Source organism: Gavialis gangeticus, unplaced genomic scaffold (assembly GCF_001723915.1).
Source record: "Gavialis gangeticus isolate Ggan-Ray unplaced genomic scaffold, GavGan_comp1, whole genome shotgun sequence".
Taxonomy (NCBI): Eukaryota; Metazoa; Chordata; order Crocodylia; family Gavialidae; genus Gavialis; species Gavialis gangeticus.
Window position 1 is genome coordinate 75,430,470 of NW_017729024.1, and position 16,608 is coordinate 75,447,077.

At 41.8% G+C, this 16,608-nt stretch overlaps 1 protein-coding gene across 1 annotated transcript in view; it reads left to right on the forward strand.

Moving 5' to 3' along the window:
- WDR36 (WD repeat domain 36) overlaps positions 1-736 on the forward strand; it is an 84,365-nt gene extending 83,629 nt beyond the window's left edge. The window contains exon 23 of the mRNA XM_019517252.1: positions 194-736. Within this exon, the coding sequence (XP_019372797.1) occupies positions 194-343 (150 nt within the window). The 3' untranslated portion in view covers positions 344-736. The remainder of the gene's footprint in view (positions 1-193) is intronic.
- Positions 737-16,608: the final 15,872 nt, after the last annotated feature.

Below are 16,608 nucleotides of genomic sequence, written 5' to 3' on the forward strand. Positions count from 1 at the left end.
TGATAAAAGATGTCCAACAAAGGAAAGCTGGTGTGAAGAACATTACAAAAATTAAACGCTGTTTTCTTTTGATAAATTTCACTTGCTTTATATGCAACATTGTTAAAAGGGTAAAATAGGGTGAATAGCAAAACTGGTATTTTAAAATGTGATAGTATGAATTTACATTAATGGCTTCATACTGTTGTTTCAGTTGCATCTTAAAATAACTTCTTCAGAGCCAGCCTTGTTGGAAGAAATATCTAAATTGTCAGCACAGCTGGAAGAAACCTGGGTTCATTTACAGACTCTCTTCAATCAAAGTCTCTGTGTGTTAAATTATATGAAAAGTGCTTTATTGTAAAGTGCCTTTTGCTCTTCAGAATTTTGAGGTCAGATAAAAAGGGTGATACTTCTGTTTATATTGTGTATAATTATTGGTATCAGAGTTGTGTTTGGAAAAGGCAGACTTTGTACACCTAAATTTGGTGTGACATCCAAATAATACAGAACCAAATGTTTTATTTAGTTCTTTTAATGTAGGAGTCAATTTTGAGTCTCTACAACATAACATTTTTAGAAGTAACATGCCCACTAAAATGACAGTCAGAGACTAGTACGTAAAGTTTACATGTGAATAAACATCTAAAAGGATAATTTAGTGAAGAAAAGCCATTTCTGACTATCAACAAAGATGTAAAATAGGCGACAAGATGCAAGAGAAAAAGCAATAAATGTGCCAGTCTTGTGTACAAAATGTAGTCTTGTATGTTTATGTTGAAGTTTAAAGAAGTCATTGATTTTGGTAACAAATAACTGAAATAATACAATAGCTGCATTTCTCTAAAGGTAGATTATTTTTCTCATGAATATAAGTGCTTATTAAGAGTTTCCAGAACTAGTTTAGCTTCACATCTGTGTTTACTCCTTTTATTCAAATATTAATTTCAAAAAGCTTGTTGTGATTGCATCTGTGAGACGCAAGCCCTGTTGTGAGCAGCCCAGGCTCCATGGCAGGTAGCCCAGAGCTCAGGCCGGCTATGGCAGGCAACCATGAGACTGCAAGTAACTGCACCAGGGTCTGAAGCCCTGACACAGATCACTGTCAGCAGCATCTGCACACATGCCTCAGGACAGACAGCTGCAAAAAGGCCCTTAATTTCCTTGCTGCTGTACAGTTGTGGCGAGGACATGAATCAAATTTAAATGAAGAAAGCACACTTCTACATTTGGTAGTAAGGTCTAGAAAAAATGTAAAAATGATTTAAGCAGTGATTCTCAACCAGGGAGCTGTAGTACCCTAGGTTGCCTTGAGGTCTTTTCAAGGGTGTTGTGGGGTGCCATGCAGTGTTCACAGTTACATGTGTGAACATGTTTCAGAAGAAAAACCCAAATATTTCAAATAGGAATTCCTAGTGTTAAAAAATTCTGCCCTGTCATGGTTTTTCTGAGTTCTGTGCAACAAAAGAATTGCTCTAGTGGTTTGTTTTTGAATTTTTATTGTTTTGGGGTTTTTTTCTATCGTCAAAAAACAAGTGAAAAGGAAAATGTTGCATTTTCTCAAGGCACCTGTTGGTCTGAGAAGGTTGAGCATTACTGGTCTGAAGACGAATAGGATTATAAAGCAGGAATTTAGACTCCAACAGGGCTCCAACTTGTAGCTCATGGGCTTTAAGGGTTTAAGTTATGGGCCCCCCCAGGCTCCTGCCAGGCCACTACTCCCCCATCACCCTGGTTGCAACAGCAGCTGGAGTCTCTGGGCTCTCCCTGCTGAGTTTCACTGGCTTTCCCTGCACCCAAGGGCAGTGCAGTATGGTGCAGCCCAGGAAGCTGAAGGTGGTCCATGGCCATATCATCAAGATATGATGTACTCTAAAATTATACCCCCTTACATTTTTTTTACAAAATATACCTTAACTGAAAATTATACCTAATTTTTCACTTTTAAAAAGTCTCCTGCCATTAAGATAGTAAAGGTAATCTTTAAAAGTGAACCAAATGTGATGCAGTATTTCTGAATTTTCTCTGCAGCTCTGAGTCTGCATCTATGTTTGATCAATGCGAAAGTTGTACATTGTATTAAAAATATAGGACAAGATAAAGACACTTGAATGTAATGTATGGTAAAATGACTAACAATTGTTGTACATGTTTTCACAGCAAAGTTTGTCTTTTGATATAGCCAGCTGAAGATTTAGAAAAAGCTTAATTCAAACTTAGGTTTTTCTAGTCTAAGTATGAATTACACTGCTTCAAAATCTTCGTATCAGAAGCCAGGGACTTTTCTTGCAGAAGTTGGATTTTGCTTGTTTGTGGCATGCAGGGCTCCTGCAGCATGTATGAGCTTCAGAAGAGGTATTTTCTTTGACATCTTGGCGATTTTTTGATCATTATGCTGTGGCTATCTGGAACCCTTCTTTTGGATTTCATTCTTTTGTCTCTATCTTTTGTTACCCAAATTGCTTTAAAAGCAGATGCCTTAAAAGCAGCTGCTGCTTGTTGACTTGCATTATATCTTGTGATAGTACAAGAATGAGCTGTTGTTTTAATGAAGTATTACACTAATACATCACTGATGCGTTTCTGTACTACTGTATTTAATTTATCTACCTGTTTTAGAGAGATGTACAGTAATAGTGATGCATTCATCAAAAATGACGACAGCCCCATATCATTACAAGATAAATGTCAGACAGATTTCTGCATATTGGAATGTGTGTTCTTGGCAACAGAGAATGATACCAATTAGAAAGTGACTATTGTGAGTATATTAGATTGGTCCTCTGCTAGAAAATGAAGGTAATTGCTATCTCACAGCATTAGTCATTCCTTGTCTTTCACGTGGAAATAAATTGTTTAAGTATATAAATTTAGAGATAAAGTCCATTTTGAAAGAGCTGAAAGCCAGACCAATAAATACGTAGAGAGAGCCACAGGTACATTTCTGTGAGAAAAAGTAGGATTTAGTAATCATCAAAGGAAAAGACCCAAGTGCAATGAAACAGAATGAGGTTTTAATAATTGGCAGAAAAGAAAAAAGAAATAGGGACCTTTATTTTCAGGGATGTTGAGTAGCCAGATTCCCTACTGATTTTATTAGATTTTTAGGGTACTCATTATTTTGGAAATTGCTTATAAAAAGTCTTAAATAATTATTTTTAACAAATTAGTACATTAGGAGATCCTGGCTCCATCTAGGCTATTACAACATTACGGTTGGCCTCAGTACAGTTTACAAATTTTTGCATTTCCTTAGTGCCTAAAAAGTTCTTGTTTTGATCCAAGACCCCTGTCTGCTAGGTGCTGCACAAGGAGAAATCAAAAAAGATGGTCTCTGCCTCTAAAAGCTTCCAAGTGTAAAATAAGAGGCCATGGAGGGACAGAGTGCAAAAAAATATATACTTATTGGTGTGAGGCACAATGGTTTGTACCTAACTGCAACTTAGTTGCTTATTAAGTTTTTTGTAGGCAGAATAACATAGCAAATTGAAGGAGCGTCTGGGCTGTTCCTCCCTCCCTCCCTTCTGAGTTTCACTGGCTTCCCCCCCGACCCCAGGACAGTGCAGCATGGTACAGTCTGGGAAGCTGAAGGTGATCCATGGACATGCAGTGAAGCAGCTGGGGAGTAGAGGTAGGGAGGGAGCGAGTGGTGCGGCATCAGTGCAGCATGCAACCTTGCGGGGCTGAGTGAGGTCTGTGGTTTACCCTGGTGTGGCCCATGAGTGTGCCACCCCTGCTGGTACAGCCCACGGGGCATTCAGCCTGCAGCCACTTAGATGCTGGACAGCCCTGGACTACAAGGCGAGAAAAGATGCAAATAGAATTTAAGTTTAACTCCGATATAAGTAGACTTTTGCATACATAACACAGTTCATATCTAGTTTTAACTGTTTTGCAGCAGTGCAGATTTGTAAGTTAAATAAGCACTGTCTGGGGCTGCATCTATGATGCAGCAAAAACAACAGACTTCAAAATATTGAAACGTAGATCAGAGGCCTTTTCCTCTTGTTTATCATGGAAAAAATAATTATGGCCTTATTTGCATATTTGATAAATATTAATATGCAAAACCACATGGCTACTATAACTCTGTAACAATTATTCATTAAAGAAAATGAAACAAGGTATTTTTGGTCTGTCTTGTACCCTAGTCCCTCTCTTCCCTTGTTTGAGCACTGCTTCAGCTCCCTGTGAGCCACTGACCCTTGTTCCCTTTCTCTCTCAAAACATTTGCCATCCTACAACAGTCTGAAAGTGCCTTCTACTTTTTGTACATTTGTTCCATACCACCACTTTCCTAAATCCCCTTTGCATGCCTGGGAAAGATTGCTCCAGACTGAAACCAGCTTATTCTAAGGGACAATTTTAACCTTGCTTGGAAGAATCCATACTGTGTCTGCTTCTGGAAGACTTTAAACTTGATAAAATCTGGCTGTGAACTTTCTACATCTAGTCAAGGAGAAGAAATATAAATCTGTTTTTAAAACTGAAAGAGCACGCCAAATAGACAGTAGATTTGGTCTGTTGCCAAAAGAACGAGCTACAACCAATTACAGTACTGCTATAGATGAATAGATGTTATTGGAACATCGTAATAAAGGAAGCATAGCTGATGAAAGAAGTATGGTTATGAATCTGTATCTTTGACAAACTCATCCCCCCCAAAAAAGAAAGACAGGATGATGTTTCAAGGCTCCTTTGACAGAAGCACTGAGGAACAGAGATTCACCTCATTACTTACCAAAGTTTATGCTACTGGAGCCTGAAAGTCATTGCCATCTATCTTTAGACATTGTATTCAGACTGTCTACTTCATATGATTAATGTAATTATTAACAAAATTTTGTATTTCTCAATGGATTGAAAAATGAGCAAGAGACAAGCCTTTCACTGGATATATGATTAGGATGTGATGTACTCTAAAATTACATCTGTAGTTTTTTACAAAATATACCTTGCCTTAAAATTATACCTAATTTTAACTTTAGTCTCTTGCCATTAAGATAGTAAAGGTAATCTTTAAAAAGTGAACCAAATATGATGCAGTATTTGTGAATTTTGTCTGCAGCTTTAAATGAGTCTACATTTATGATTTATCAATGCAAAAGTTATGTATTGTATTTAAAAAGTAAATAGGACAAGATAAAGACACTTGAATGTAATGTATGTCAAAATGACTAATGGTTGTTGTACATGTTTTCTTAGCAAAGTTTGGCTTTTGCTATGGCCAGCTGAAGATTTAGAAGCAGGTTAATTAAAACTTAGTTTTTTCTAGTGTAAGTTTAAATTAAGCTCTTTCAAAATCTTCAGTTGGCCATATTACAAGCCAGGAACTTTGCTTGCAGAAGTTGGACTTTGCTTGTTTGTGGTGATCAAGTGTTCCTGCAGCATGTATGAGCTTCAGAAAGAACATTTTCTGTGATTTTTTTTTTCATCATTATGCTGTGGTTATCTAGATTAGAACCATTATGGACTTCATTCTTTTGCCTCCACTTTGTTATCAAAACTCCTTTAGAGTTTTCCTACTGTCAACGATTTAGTTTGAACTCTCCATTTTGTCTTTACAGAAATGGATGTCTAGTAAACATGAGTCATTTAAATGACCACAACTTTCAAGATTCTTTATGGGCACCTTTGTAAAAGAGACATTGATTGGAATAAAGTTTCTTTTGGGAATGTAAACAAAGCCTCCACTGGTTTTAAAAGGGTGCATCCCTATGAGTTAATCGTTAGGGAAAACAGCACAAAACCTTCCAAGGAAAAAATTGGGAAATATAGTTTCAGATATGGTTGCTTGTCATTCCCTAAGTGAATGTAAACCTCTTTTGGAATGTCATTGTCATAACTGGGTGTTTCCCACCCAGCAAAACCAGTGAAAATGTTGATGTGCAAAGTAGATCAATCTGTCTTAAACATTTCAAGTTGCAATCTTAATTAGTATCAGGGTGAAAGTTGCCATCGAAATTTACTCTAGTAGTCATCTTTAAGGGTGCAGACAGAAGTGAAGCACCCAGCTATAACTCGGACTGTTTTCTGCAAAGCATTCTGAGTTGCAGTGTTACCCCAGACCAAACAGAAGTTCACTGTTGGTTCTGGGGGGAGGAGAATCTAGCTGCCAGCTGCAAGTCTGCAGCCAGGTTCCCAAAACAATGGCCACAGATATCTGCCAATGCTCACTGTTTTCAGAATGGGAGAGTGGGAAAGACAGTGGAGGAAGCTTGTTCCTGGGGCTCCCCAGCCGGTGATGAAGGGTGAGGTGGGTGGATTGGAGACCCCTACCTCACGGCTCCAGTATACGTGCCCCACCTTCCAGGAGGGGCTGAAAAAAACCCCAGACTGAACTCCCTCCACTCCCTTTCTCCCCTCCCATTCTGAAAAGAGTGACAGCTGGGGAGGCCATGCAGACAAAAGTTACAGAAGACACTACATTTTGAAACTTCTTTATCTCATGCTATGAGGGGTCAGATTTTCACCTAATCAACCATTTCTAAAGCTGTCTGCTGCTGTGCACTTGTGTTGGGTCACAGCTATAGACTGCTTTCTGTGGTCAGGTCGGGCAAAAATTGTCACTTCTGTCTGCACCCAAAAAAGTGATTTTTATCTTCAAGCCATTTCCCCTGGACAGGTGGCATTAATTGCATGCTTGTTGGCTGGTGGTAAGGATAGAATGTGAAAGAAGTTGGCTTGCCATCTTATAGTGTCTCAGGCAGTGATGACACCGCAGAAAGTTTGCATTGCTACTACCCACACTTCATGTTTTGCATGCAAGTATCTTAAGTCCCCTGTGCTCTCCATCAAGTACTATATCACAGAATTAAAAATGTAATAGTTGCTGGCTTGTGACCTCTTTAGAGACCACGTTAATGAAAAAAATCCTCTCACTCCTAAGCAAGTGGAAAATTATTTCCACATCAAACGTATTTTCCTAGAACATCTAGTTTTTCAGGCTCTGGTTGTTTAAAACTTCCAGCTTTGCAAGATCCCAACATAGAAGATATTCCATCAAATTTCAACTCGTATATAGCCACATATGGCAAATCATGATAAATTATTTTCCTACATTCCAGAAGAACAGAGCATGGAACTCAGTGATGTCAGGTGAGTTTGAAGCCAAATGTCAAATTTACTGTTGTAGAAAGCTTCTGCCTTAAAAGCAGATGCTGCCTGTTGACTTGCATTATTATTATAAACTTGTTATATTACAAGAATGAACTGTTGCTTTAATGAAGTATTACAACAATACGTCATTGATATACTTCTGTACTAATATATTTAATTTATCTAGCTGTTTTAGTGTGATGCGCAGTAATGGGGATGCATTCATCAAAAAATGATGACAAGGATGACAATCTCATTTAATTACAGGATAAATATCAGCCAGATTTCTACCCACCAAATGGTGTGTTCTTGCCAACCATTGAAAATAAGAGTGATATCAATTAGAAAGGACTGGGTGTGGCTGTTCTGAGTATATAGAATGGTCCTCTGCTAGGAAATGAAGGTAATTGCTATCTCACAGCATTAGCCATTCCTTGTTTTTCACTTGGAAAATAAATTAAGTATATAAATTTGGAGAGAGAGTCAATTCTGAAAGAGCTGAAAGCCAGACCAATAAATGGATAGAGAGAGCCACAGGTACATGTCTGTGGAACAGAGAGTAGGATTTGGTAATCATCAAAGGAAAAGACCCAAGTGCGATGAAACAGAATGAGATTTTAATAACTGGCAGAGAGAAGCAAAGAAAAAAAAACAGGTCTTTATTTTCAGGCATGTTGACTAGCCAGATTTCCAACTGATTTCGTTCAGATTTCAGGGTACTCATTATTTTGGAAATTTCACGTGAAAAGTCTTAAATAATTCTTTTTAACAAATTAGCACATTAGGAGATCCAGGCTGTTACAACATTACAGTAGGCCTCAGTACTGCTTACAGATTTTTGCTTGTATTTCCTTAGTGCCTAAAAAATTATTGTCGTGATCCAAGACCCCTGTCTGCTAGGTGCTGCATAAGCAGAAAGCAAAAAAGCAAAAAAGACAGTTTCTGTCTCTAAGAGCTTCCAAGTGTAAAATGAGGCAGTGGAAGAAGAGAGAGAGTACAAAAAATGATACTGATCAGTGTGAGGTGCAGTGGCCTGTGCCTAACTGCAACTTAGCTGCTTATTAATTTTTAATTGGGGGGGGGGGGGACATTGTTGGCAGCATGACAGAGCAGGTTGAAGGAAAATGAGAAGGAAGCTTTTCAAATGGTTCTGATCAGTTCCTACCCGCCCTGAGAGACCGTATGGGAGGAAGCACAAAGTTGTTTGAAAGCTTAAGTGGGTAACTGAGACTGCCATCATGGGCTAATCAGCGGTGGGAGTTGACTTCTCAATAGTGAATGAGATAGTGGGTGAGGGGGCTTTGCTTTTGTGCAGCTGCATCACACTAGAGACTTAATGAGTCTGTGACCTACCAAGACTCCCAGAACCTTCTCCACTCTGCTACCATCCAGGCAGGTGTCACTCATTTTATAGTTATATTCTTCCTGAGATGCACCTTGCATTCTGTTGGTTCTAGTCCAGGTTTCCAATCTGTCAAGATCCTTCTGAATTGTGCTCCCATCCTCCAACCTGTTCACAGTCCTTCCCAGTTTCATGTTGTCTGCAAACTTGCTCCAAAAGTTTTCTATGCCTGCATTCAAATAATTGATAAACATGTTGAACAGCCTGAGCCCAGGACAGACCCCTGTGGGACTGCACTTGAAATTTCCTGCCATTCTGATATTGATCTATTTAAAGTTGTCAATTCACCCTATAGTAGTTTTGTCCAGTCCACATTTCTCCAATTTGTTTATGAAAAGGTCATGTGAGACTTTGTTGAAAACTGTGCTGAAGTCTAGATACACTATAGCCACAGCATTCCCTTCATCCACCCAAGTTGTTACTTGGTCAGAGAGGGAGATCAAGTTTGTCTGGCATGATTTATTCTTAATAAACCTATCCTGGCTGCTTGTAATCAGCCTTTCCTCTTTCAGATGCTTCCAAATGGCCTGAGGATAGCCACCAGTAATTTTCCAGGTATTAAGGTAAGGCTAACTGGTCTGTAGTTCCGTGGGTCCTCCTTTTTGCCCTTTATAAAGAGAGGCAGTACATTGGCCCTTTTACAGTCTTCTGGTATCTCGCCTGTCCCCCATGATGTCATGAATATTATTGCCAAGAGCTCCAAGACCTCCACTGCCATTTTCTTCAGTATCCTGGGATGAAATTCATCGTTCTTTGACCTGAATTCATTCAAACCCATCCAAAGCTCTGACTGTCTCTCTTGTTATTTTATCCCTCAGCTTGTCCCCTTCCTTAACCAAATAATCTTCATTCAGCGTCTAGCTGCTGCTTAATTTTTTTAATTTTTTTTTGTCAAGACTGAGGCAAAGTAGCTGTCGAGTAGTTCTGCCTCCTTTGCATCTTTTGTGAAGAATTCTCCTTGGCTAACTAAGAGTTCTCCCAGCTAGCTATCTCCCCATTTGCAACTCCCTCTTTTTTGGGAAACGTCATTGAATGGGAAGTCATGGACAGCTTCAGGTGCATCTTGATGTTATTGGGTTCCTAGACCTCTGTTTGGGTGGCTTTTGCCCCAAGTATAGCACAGATTGCACTTTTGACCAGAGTCAATGATCTTTGGATTTGGATAGGATGTTTTTGATAGGGATGATACTGCTTCAGGAAGGGCACTGGAATTAGATGACCTCTGGAGGTCCCTTCCAGCTCTTCTTTTCTATGATTCTGTACTTGTCCTACCAAGCGGTTTCAGGAGGTGGTGATCAGGGACATCACCTTCCCTGCTGTGTCCCTCAGGGCTCCACCCTGTCCCCCCCACTTGCTCAATGTCAATATGAGGCTGTTGTGCTACATTATGTGGAGATTTGGAGTGAGGTGCAATCAGTAAGCTGATGACAACCAGCTTTATCGTTCTTTCCCATCTGACCCAGACCTTGCAGCCTTTTCTTTTCCCAGTGCCTGGCTACAGCTGGCATTTGGATGTGAGTGAAACAACTGAAACTGATCTGGTTTCATAGTTTCATAGTTGATAGGGTCAGAAGGGACCTGAGCAGATAATCAAGTCTGACCCCCTGCTATGGGCAGGAAAAAGTACTGGGGTCAAATGACCCCAGCTAGGTGATTATCTAGCCTCCTTTTGAAGACCCCCAGGGTAGGAGTGAGCACCACTTCCCTTGGAAGTTGGTTCCATGATCCTAGCCACCCTGACAGTGAAGTAGTGCCTCCTAAACGAGAGAGAGTTGACAGAGGTGGACAGACGGGACTCCTGTCAAAGATGGGATTCACCCTCCCTTTGTCACTCAGTTTCTCAGACTCAGGTGCTTTTGGATCCTCTGCTGCACCTGGATCTCCAGGTGGTGGCAGTGGCTAGGACTTTCACCAACTCTATTAGGTGAGAAAGCTTCAATCCTTTCTTTCAAATGAGGATCTGGCCACTATCATCAATGCTAAGGGTGTTTAACCCCCAGCCTGTGGACCAAATCCAGGCCACAGAGCCAGGGCATCCATTCCATGGGGCTCCCTCTGGGCTGGAAAATTTGGCAGTGAAGTAGTAGTGCCAATTAATTCCACCTTCTTTCCCCTTTTGCCAAATTCCCAAGCCCCATATAGCCAGATAAGGGCCAGGACACTTTCCTTTCCTGCCACATGACTGGGTTAGGGCCAGGCCACACCACTCTCCTGCAGGGCCAGGTTGAGGCTGGGCCATGTCCCCTCCCCCTCTGGATCAGGGCCGGGCTGCCCCTCGCCCTCCTCCACACAGCCAGATTGGACCCCACTGTGCCTGCACCACGTGTCAGATCAGCCAACCTGCCAAAAAGAGCCTGCAGATGGACTGGGCACCACCCATCTGGCCAGTGGAGCAAAAAGGTTGAACACTACTGATCTATGCTTTCATAATCTCAAAGTTAGACTACTGCAATGCACTTTGTGGGACTGTCCTTAATGACTGTCTAGAACCTGCAGCTGGTGTGGAAGGTGGTGGCTTCCCTTCTAATGGAGATGGGTCACCAGGAGCATGTAACCTCAGTGCTTCAGAGTCTGCATAGGCTCCCAATAGCTTTCCAGGCACAAGGTGCTGCTTTTGACCTATAAGGCACTAAATAGTCTGGGACCTACATACCTAAGGGATTGCCTTTTCCCTAATGTCTTACTACAATCCCTAAGGTCAGTCAAGAACATCCTCCTGCAAATATCATCAGTGTGCCAGGTTTGCTTGGCGAAGACACATGGGAGGTCATTCTTGGTAGTCACCCCCCATCTCTCAAACTCTCACCCCTTTAAAGCCCAAGAGAACCAAGCCCAGACATCTTCCAGAATAACTGTAAAACCTTACTATTTGAATAGGCAATAGTAGGTAATATTAACCTGGGATATTGTTGGAGGTGGGTATTATCTACAGGTGATTTTAATATTCTGTTGACTTCTATAAAGTTACTTTGTTTTTCCTGTTTTGTTCTCTTGTTCACTTATAAGTTATTTGCTCTTTTCCTGTGAGCTGCTCTGAGCCTTTTTTCAGGAAGGGGAGTATATAAATCAAATAAATTTCTATATCTGTGGTAGGGGAGAAGGATGAAAGAGTTGCAGGATGGAAATGAAGGATGAGTCAATGGAAGATAAAAAGACGTATATTTTATTTTTTTCAATTTTTTTTTTCGAAGAAATTTTTCCCTAGATAGGTTGGTTGGGACTATTGGTGGAGTTTCTGCTTTTCCACTATATTATCAAATGAAGATTACTTTGGATTGTCTGGGCATATTTTATTTAATAAATCCCCTACCACTGTGGAGATCAAATGGCATTTATGGCACCTTTGCTGTCACTCACCCTGTACTGTAGTTTTTGAAGCCTTTTGTTCCTAAGTTTGTTATAGGATGTTAGAGGAAGTGCTTGTTGGGTTGCTGTCCAGGGTGGGGATATTCTTATGGACCCTTTTGGACTTCATGTCTTTTGTATTGTTGCCTGTGATTGCAGGGAGCTAGACTTGCATTTATACACATACCTCCATCTGCTCTGATGTGCTGGAAATCCAGACTCGATTAGTTGTATGCATTTGTATAAACAACGAAATGTGTGTCAGTACTGAGAAAATGGCAGCAGTACACTTTTAAACTAAAACACTTTTGATGTGTTTTAGTTCAAAAGTGCACCACCACCATTTTCTCAGCACTGACACACTTTTTGCCGCTTATACAAATGCACATACTGTGTGAGGTGCTTTTAAAAGCGCCCAGCACTGCAGCACATGCATGTGTAAAAATGCCCCAGGAGCCAGAGGTTCCTTCCAATCCTCTGTTGCTATGCCAGGGCTGGGAGGTGGACTTTACAACGAGTGAAAATTGTTTTCAAAGTATCACCATAGGAGAGAGACCCAGAGAACACTGAACAATTAAAGCAATATCAGTACTATGAGGCCTGCTTCTGATCTGTTAGTTAGGATGTATAGAATAGCACAGTATATTTGAATGCCCTGCTGTTTGGCACAATAAGTTTGTTGATATTCTCTTAGTCTCCTCTGATAAAACAGGCTTTTCATTCCCCTGAATAAATTGGATCCACCCCAAAACCAGTCTTTGAAAAACCCCAATAGTAACTCTCCTTCAACGTAATACTTCCTTTTTCAACACAACCTTTTGTTATCTCCTATTTAGTTAGTTCCTTTCCCATCTTACAGTTCTTGTATATATCCCATAATTTGCCGTGTGGTACTGTACCAAAATACTTTAGTGAAATCCATATAGAACAAATTTACAGCATCTCTTTTCTCTAGAAAATTCATTCTCCTTCAAATAATTGTCCATATACATGTTCTTGATGTGGGTGTACTCATGCCCTGACTTTTGCTCTAGCAGTGCCATATAGCCCTACCCCCCCCCCCCATATCCCGGTGCCAGGGGGTTGAAGAGCAGCACGCACTTCCTGATCCTCAGTTTCTCTCAGTCTTTGGGCTGTAGGAAGAGATCTCTGTTTACTTGCTCATGAGACCGAGTTCCAATTCAGAGACTTCTACTGGAGACTTTGAGAAGGGCCAGGGACATAAAAGGCAATGAAAAGGGATTCTACAAATGTGTCAAAAGTAAGAGGAAGTCCAGGGACACCATAGGTCCCTTATAGAATGCAGAATGCAATGTAGTTATGGATGATGCAGAAAAGGCTGAAGTCTTTAATAACTTTTTACTTCAGTCTTCAGAAATAGGGCAGCTATCAGGTAATGAGTAGAGTAGGCAGCAAAGACAGGGAAGGAGACAATGCCTAGAGCAGTAGAAGCACAGTTTAGAAATTACTTAAAGAAGTTACATGCCTTCAAGTCACTAGGGCCAGATGGGATGCACCCTAGGGTACTGAAAGAATTGGCAGAGGTAATTTCAGAGATATTAGCTGTCTTCTTTGAGAACTTGTGGAGGTCAAGTGAGTCCCAGATAATTGGAAAAGGGCAAACACAACACTCATCTTTAAGAAAGGGAAGGAGAAGGATCCAGAGATCTATAGGTTGGTCACCTTGACTGCAATACCTGGAAAGATTATGGAGCAGGTCCACAAAAAATCCATTGTGAAGCACCTGAAGGAGAACAAGGTGATCAGGAAGAGCCAGCATGGATTAACAAAGAGCAAGCCATGCCTGACCAACCTACTTTCCTTCCATGAAGTTGGCAGGCTCTGTGTATGCAGGGGAGAGCAGTGGATGTGATATGCCTTGACTTTAGCAAAGCTTTTGATGCACTGTCTACCACAACATTCTCATTAACAAGCTGAAGACAAAAGTACTCAAATGTAGATACGTAACTGGTTGCATCATTGTGTTCAATGAGTAGTCCTCAATGGTGTAATGTCTAGTTGGAAAGAGGTATTATGTAGGATTCCCCAGGGGTCTGGCCTGTGTCTGGTAGTGTTCAACATCTTCACTGATGATTTGCATGATGGGATTATCATATCTGCATACGACACCAAGTTACACCTAATTACTCATGTCCCGTTTCCTCAAACTGCCTGCCGTGGTTAGTGACGAAAGTCTGATTCCCTGCTTCCTGTTCCCAACCCCCCTGACTTATGGCTGTACAAAGTCAAAAGTACTCAAATGTAGATACATAACTGGTTGCATCATTGTGTTCAATGAGTAGTCCTCAATGGCGCAATGTCTAGTTGAAAAGAGGTATTATGTGGGATTCCCCAGGGGTCTGGCCTGTGTCTGGTAGTGTTCAACATGTTCATAGATGATTTGCACAATGGGATTGAGTATCATATCTGCATATGACACCAAGTTGCACCTAATTGCTCTTGTCACGTTTCCTCAAACTGCCGGCCTTGGCTAGTGACTCAGGTCTGATTCTTGTGACTCTGGTTGAGACGCTTGCTTCCTGATCTTGGCTGTTCCTGATCCACAGAGTTGTTAACCTTCTGGGGTCAAGTTCTGACTGCCCACATCCCATTTGTGACTCTGACAGACCTTCTTTCTCCCTGGCTCTGACAAGATCAGTCTTGTCCCACTGCTCCAAAAAAAAGTCCTATCTCAATATCTCCAATGGGAAACTTGTTTCCTTGCCTTGTTGATCCAAACCCAAGATTTTGCAGCCCTCAAAAGCTTCTGTTGATGCATCTTAGAAGCTCCAAGAATCCACTGCCCATAGAGAATCCTGTTGAAACTTTCAGAGACATAAGTCTGACTATGTGCCAGCACTGTTAACAGGTTTTAAGATTTCTGAGGCATTGCGTATATGATTCCTGCAGACGCTTGTAAAAGTATCAACCACTGGTATACTAGCTCTGTTGACATCTCTCCAACACTAGGACAAGAAAAGTCAAGGTTTGCAGCTCTAAGGTGCATTTGAGCAGCCTTCTGATTCCCTCTAGGAATCCAGCAATGTCATTTCCTGCCCTGGCTTCACCAAGTAAGCATCCACATGGTTAGTGCTATATGGTCATGCCTCATACTCCTACACTGACAGAATACCTCATCCCATCAGAATTAACAACCTTGCTTCTGTCCGAGAAGAGATTGTGGTCCAACCTGGCACCATTAGACTTGGTCTTTCCACCAGAAGCCCAGACACCATCAGCACCACTATTAGGGACCAGGGCATAGGCAGTTTAGCCAAATGTTTTAAACCCTTTGTTTAAATTCTCATAAACATACTCCCGGAGTGGGTGTAGCTCTGGCTCTGAGAGAGTATAAATGGGACCAAAAGGGGTTTCAGCTCCCAGTTGCAGATCAATGGGGCAATCATAGGGTTTGTGAGGTGGGACGATTTCATAGATTTCATAGACATTAGGGCTGGAAGGGACCTTGGAAGATCATTGAGTCCAGCCCCCTGCCCAAAGGGCAGGTCAGCTGGGGTCATAGGATCCCAGCAAGATGAGCATCCAATTTTCTCTTGAAGGTGTTCAATGTAGGTGCTTGAGCCACCTCCACGGCAGGCTATTTCAGACCTTGGGGGCTCAAACAGTAAAGAAATTCTTCCTTATGTCCAGCCTAAAACGGTCCTGCAGTAATTTAGAACCGTTCAACCTCGTCATCCCTTGGGGTGCTCTGGTGAACAAACATTCCCCCAGAAACTGGTGGTCACCCCTGATAAACTTTTATAGGTGGCCATCAGATCACCCCTGAGCCTGCGCTTTTCCAGGCTAAAGAGCCCCATGGCTCTCAGCCTGTCATCATAAGGTCTGTTTTCCTGACCTCGGATCATACGCGTGGCTCTTCTCTGGACTCTCTCAAGCTTCTCCACATCCTTTTTGAAATGTAGGGCCCAAAACTGGATGCAGTACTCCAGCTGTGGACTCACCAAGGTCGAATACAATGGGAGAATGATGTGCCAGGATTTGCTTGAGAAGCATCTCTGGATGCAAGACAGTGTTTTGGTTGCTTTACTAGCCTCAGTATCGCATTGCAGGCTCATGTTCATCTTGTGGCCAATGATGACCCCTGAGTCTCTTTCTTCCGTAGTGCTAGCCAGTGTAGCACTGCCGAGCCTATAAGGATGTTGCAGGTTTTTCCTCCCAAGGTGGAGAACCTTGCATTTTTCGGTGTTAAACACCATCAGGTTCTCGTCTGCCCATTTGCTGAGCCTATCCAGGTCAGTGTGGATCACCCGCCTGTCTTCTGGCGTGGATGCTTTGCCCCAAAGTTTGGTGTCATCGTTGAACTTGGCCAGTCCACTTCTTACTCCAATGTCCACATCATTAATGAAGATGTTGAACAATATGGGTCCAAGGACAGAGCCTTGGGGGACCCCACTGGTCACAGGGCACCATGATGATTGACTTCCATCAACCACCACCCTCTGGGTCCAACCACAGAGGCAATTCCCCAGCCAGCGGATGATGGTGGACCCGAGCCAGCAGTTGGCCACTTTCACCAAGAGGTGATCATGGGATACCAGATCAAAGGCTTTTTTGTAATCAAGATAAATGACATCAATCTCTTCTCCCTTGTCCAGGTGATAGGTCACCTGGTCATAAAAGGAAATGAGATTGGTCAAGCAAGACCTACCCGCAACAAACCTGTGCTGGCTATCCCTCAGGATGTTGGCGTCGGCCAGTCCATTAAGGATGGCCTCTTTAAACTTTTTTAAGACCTTCCCCAGGATAGAGGTCAGGCTGATGGG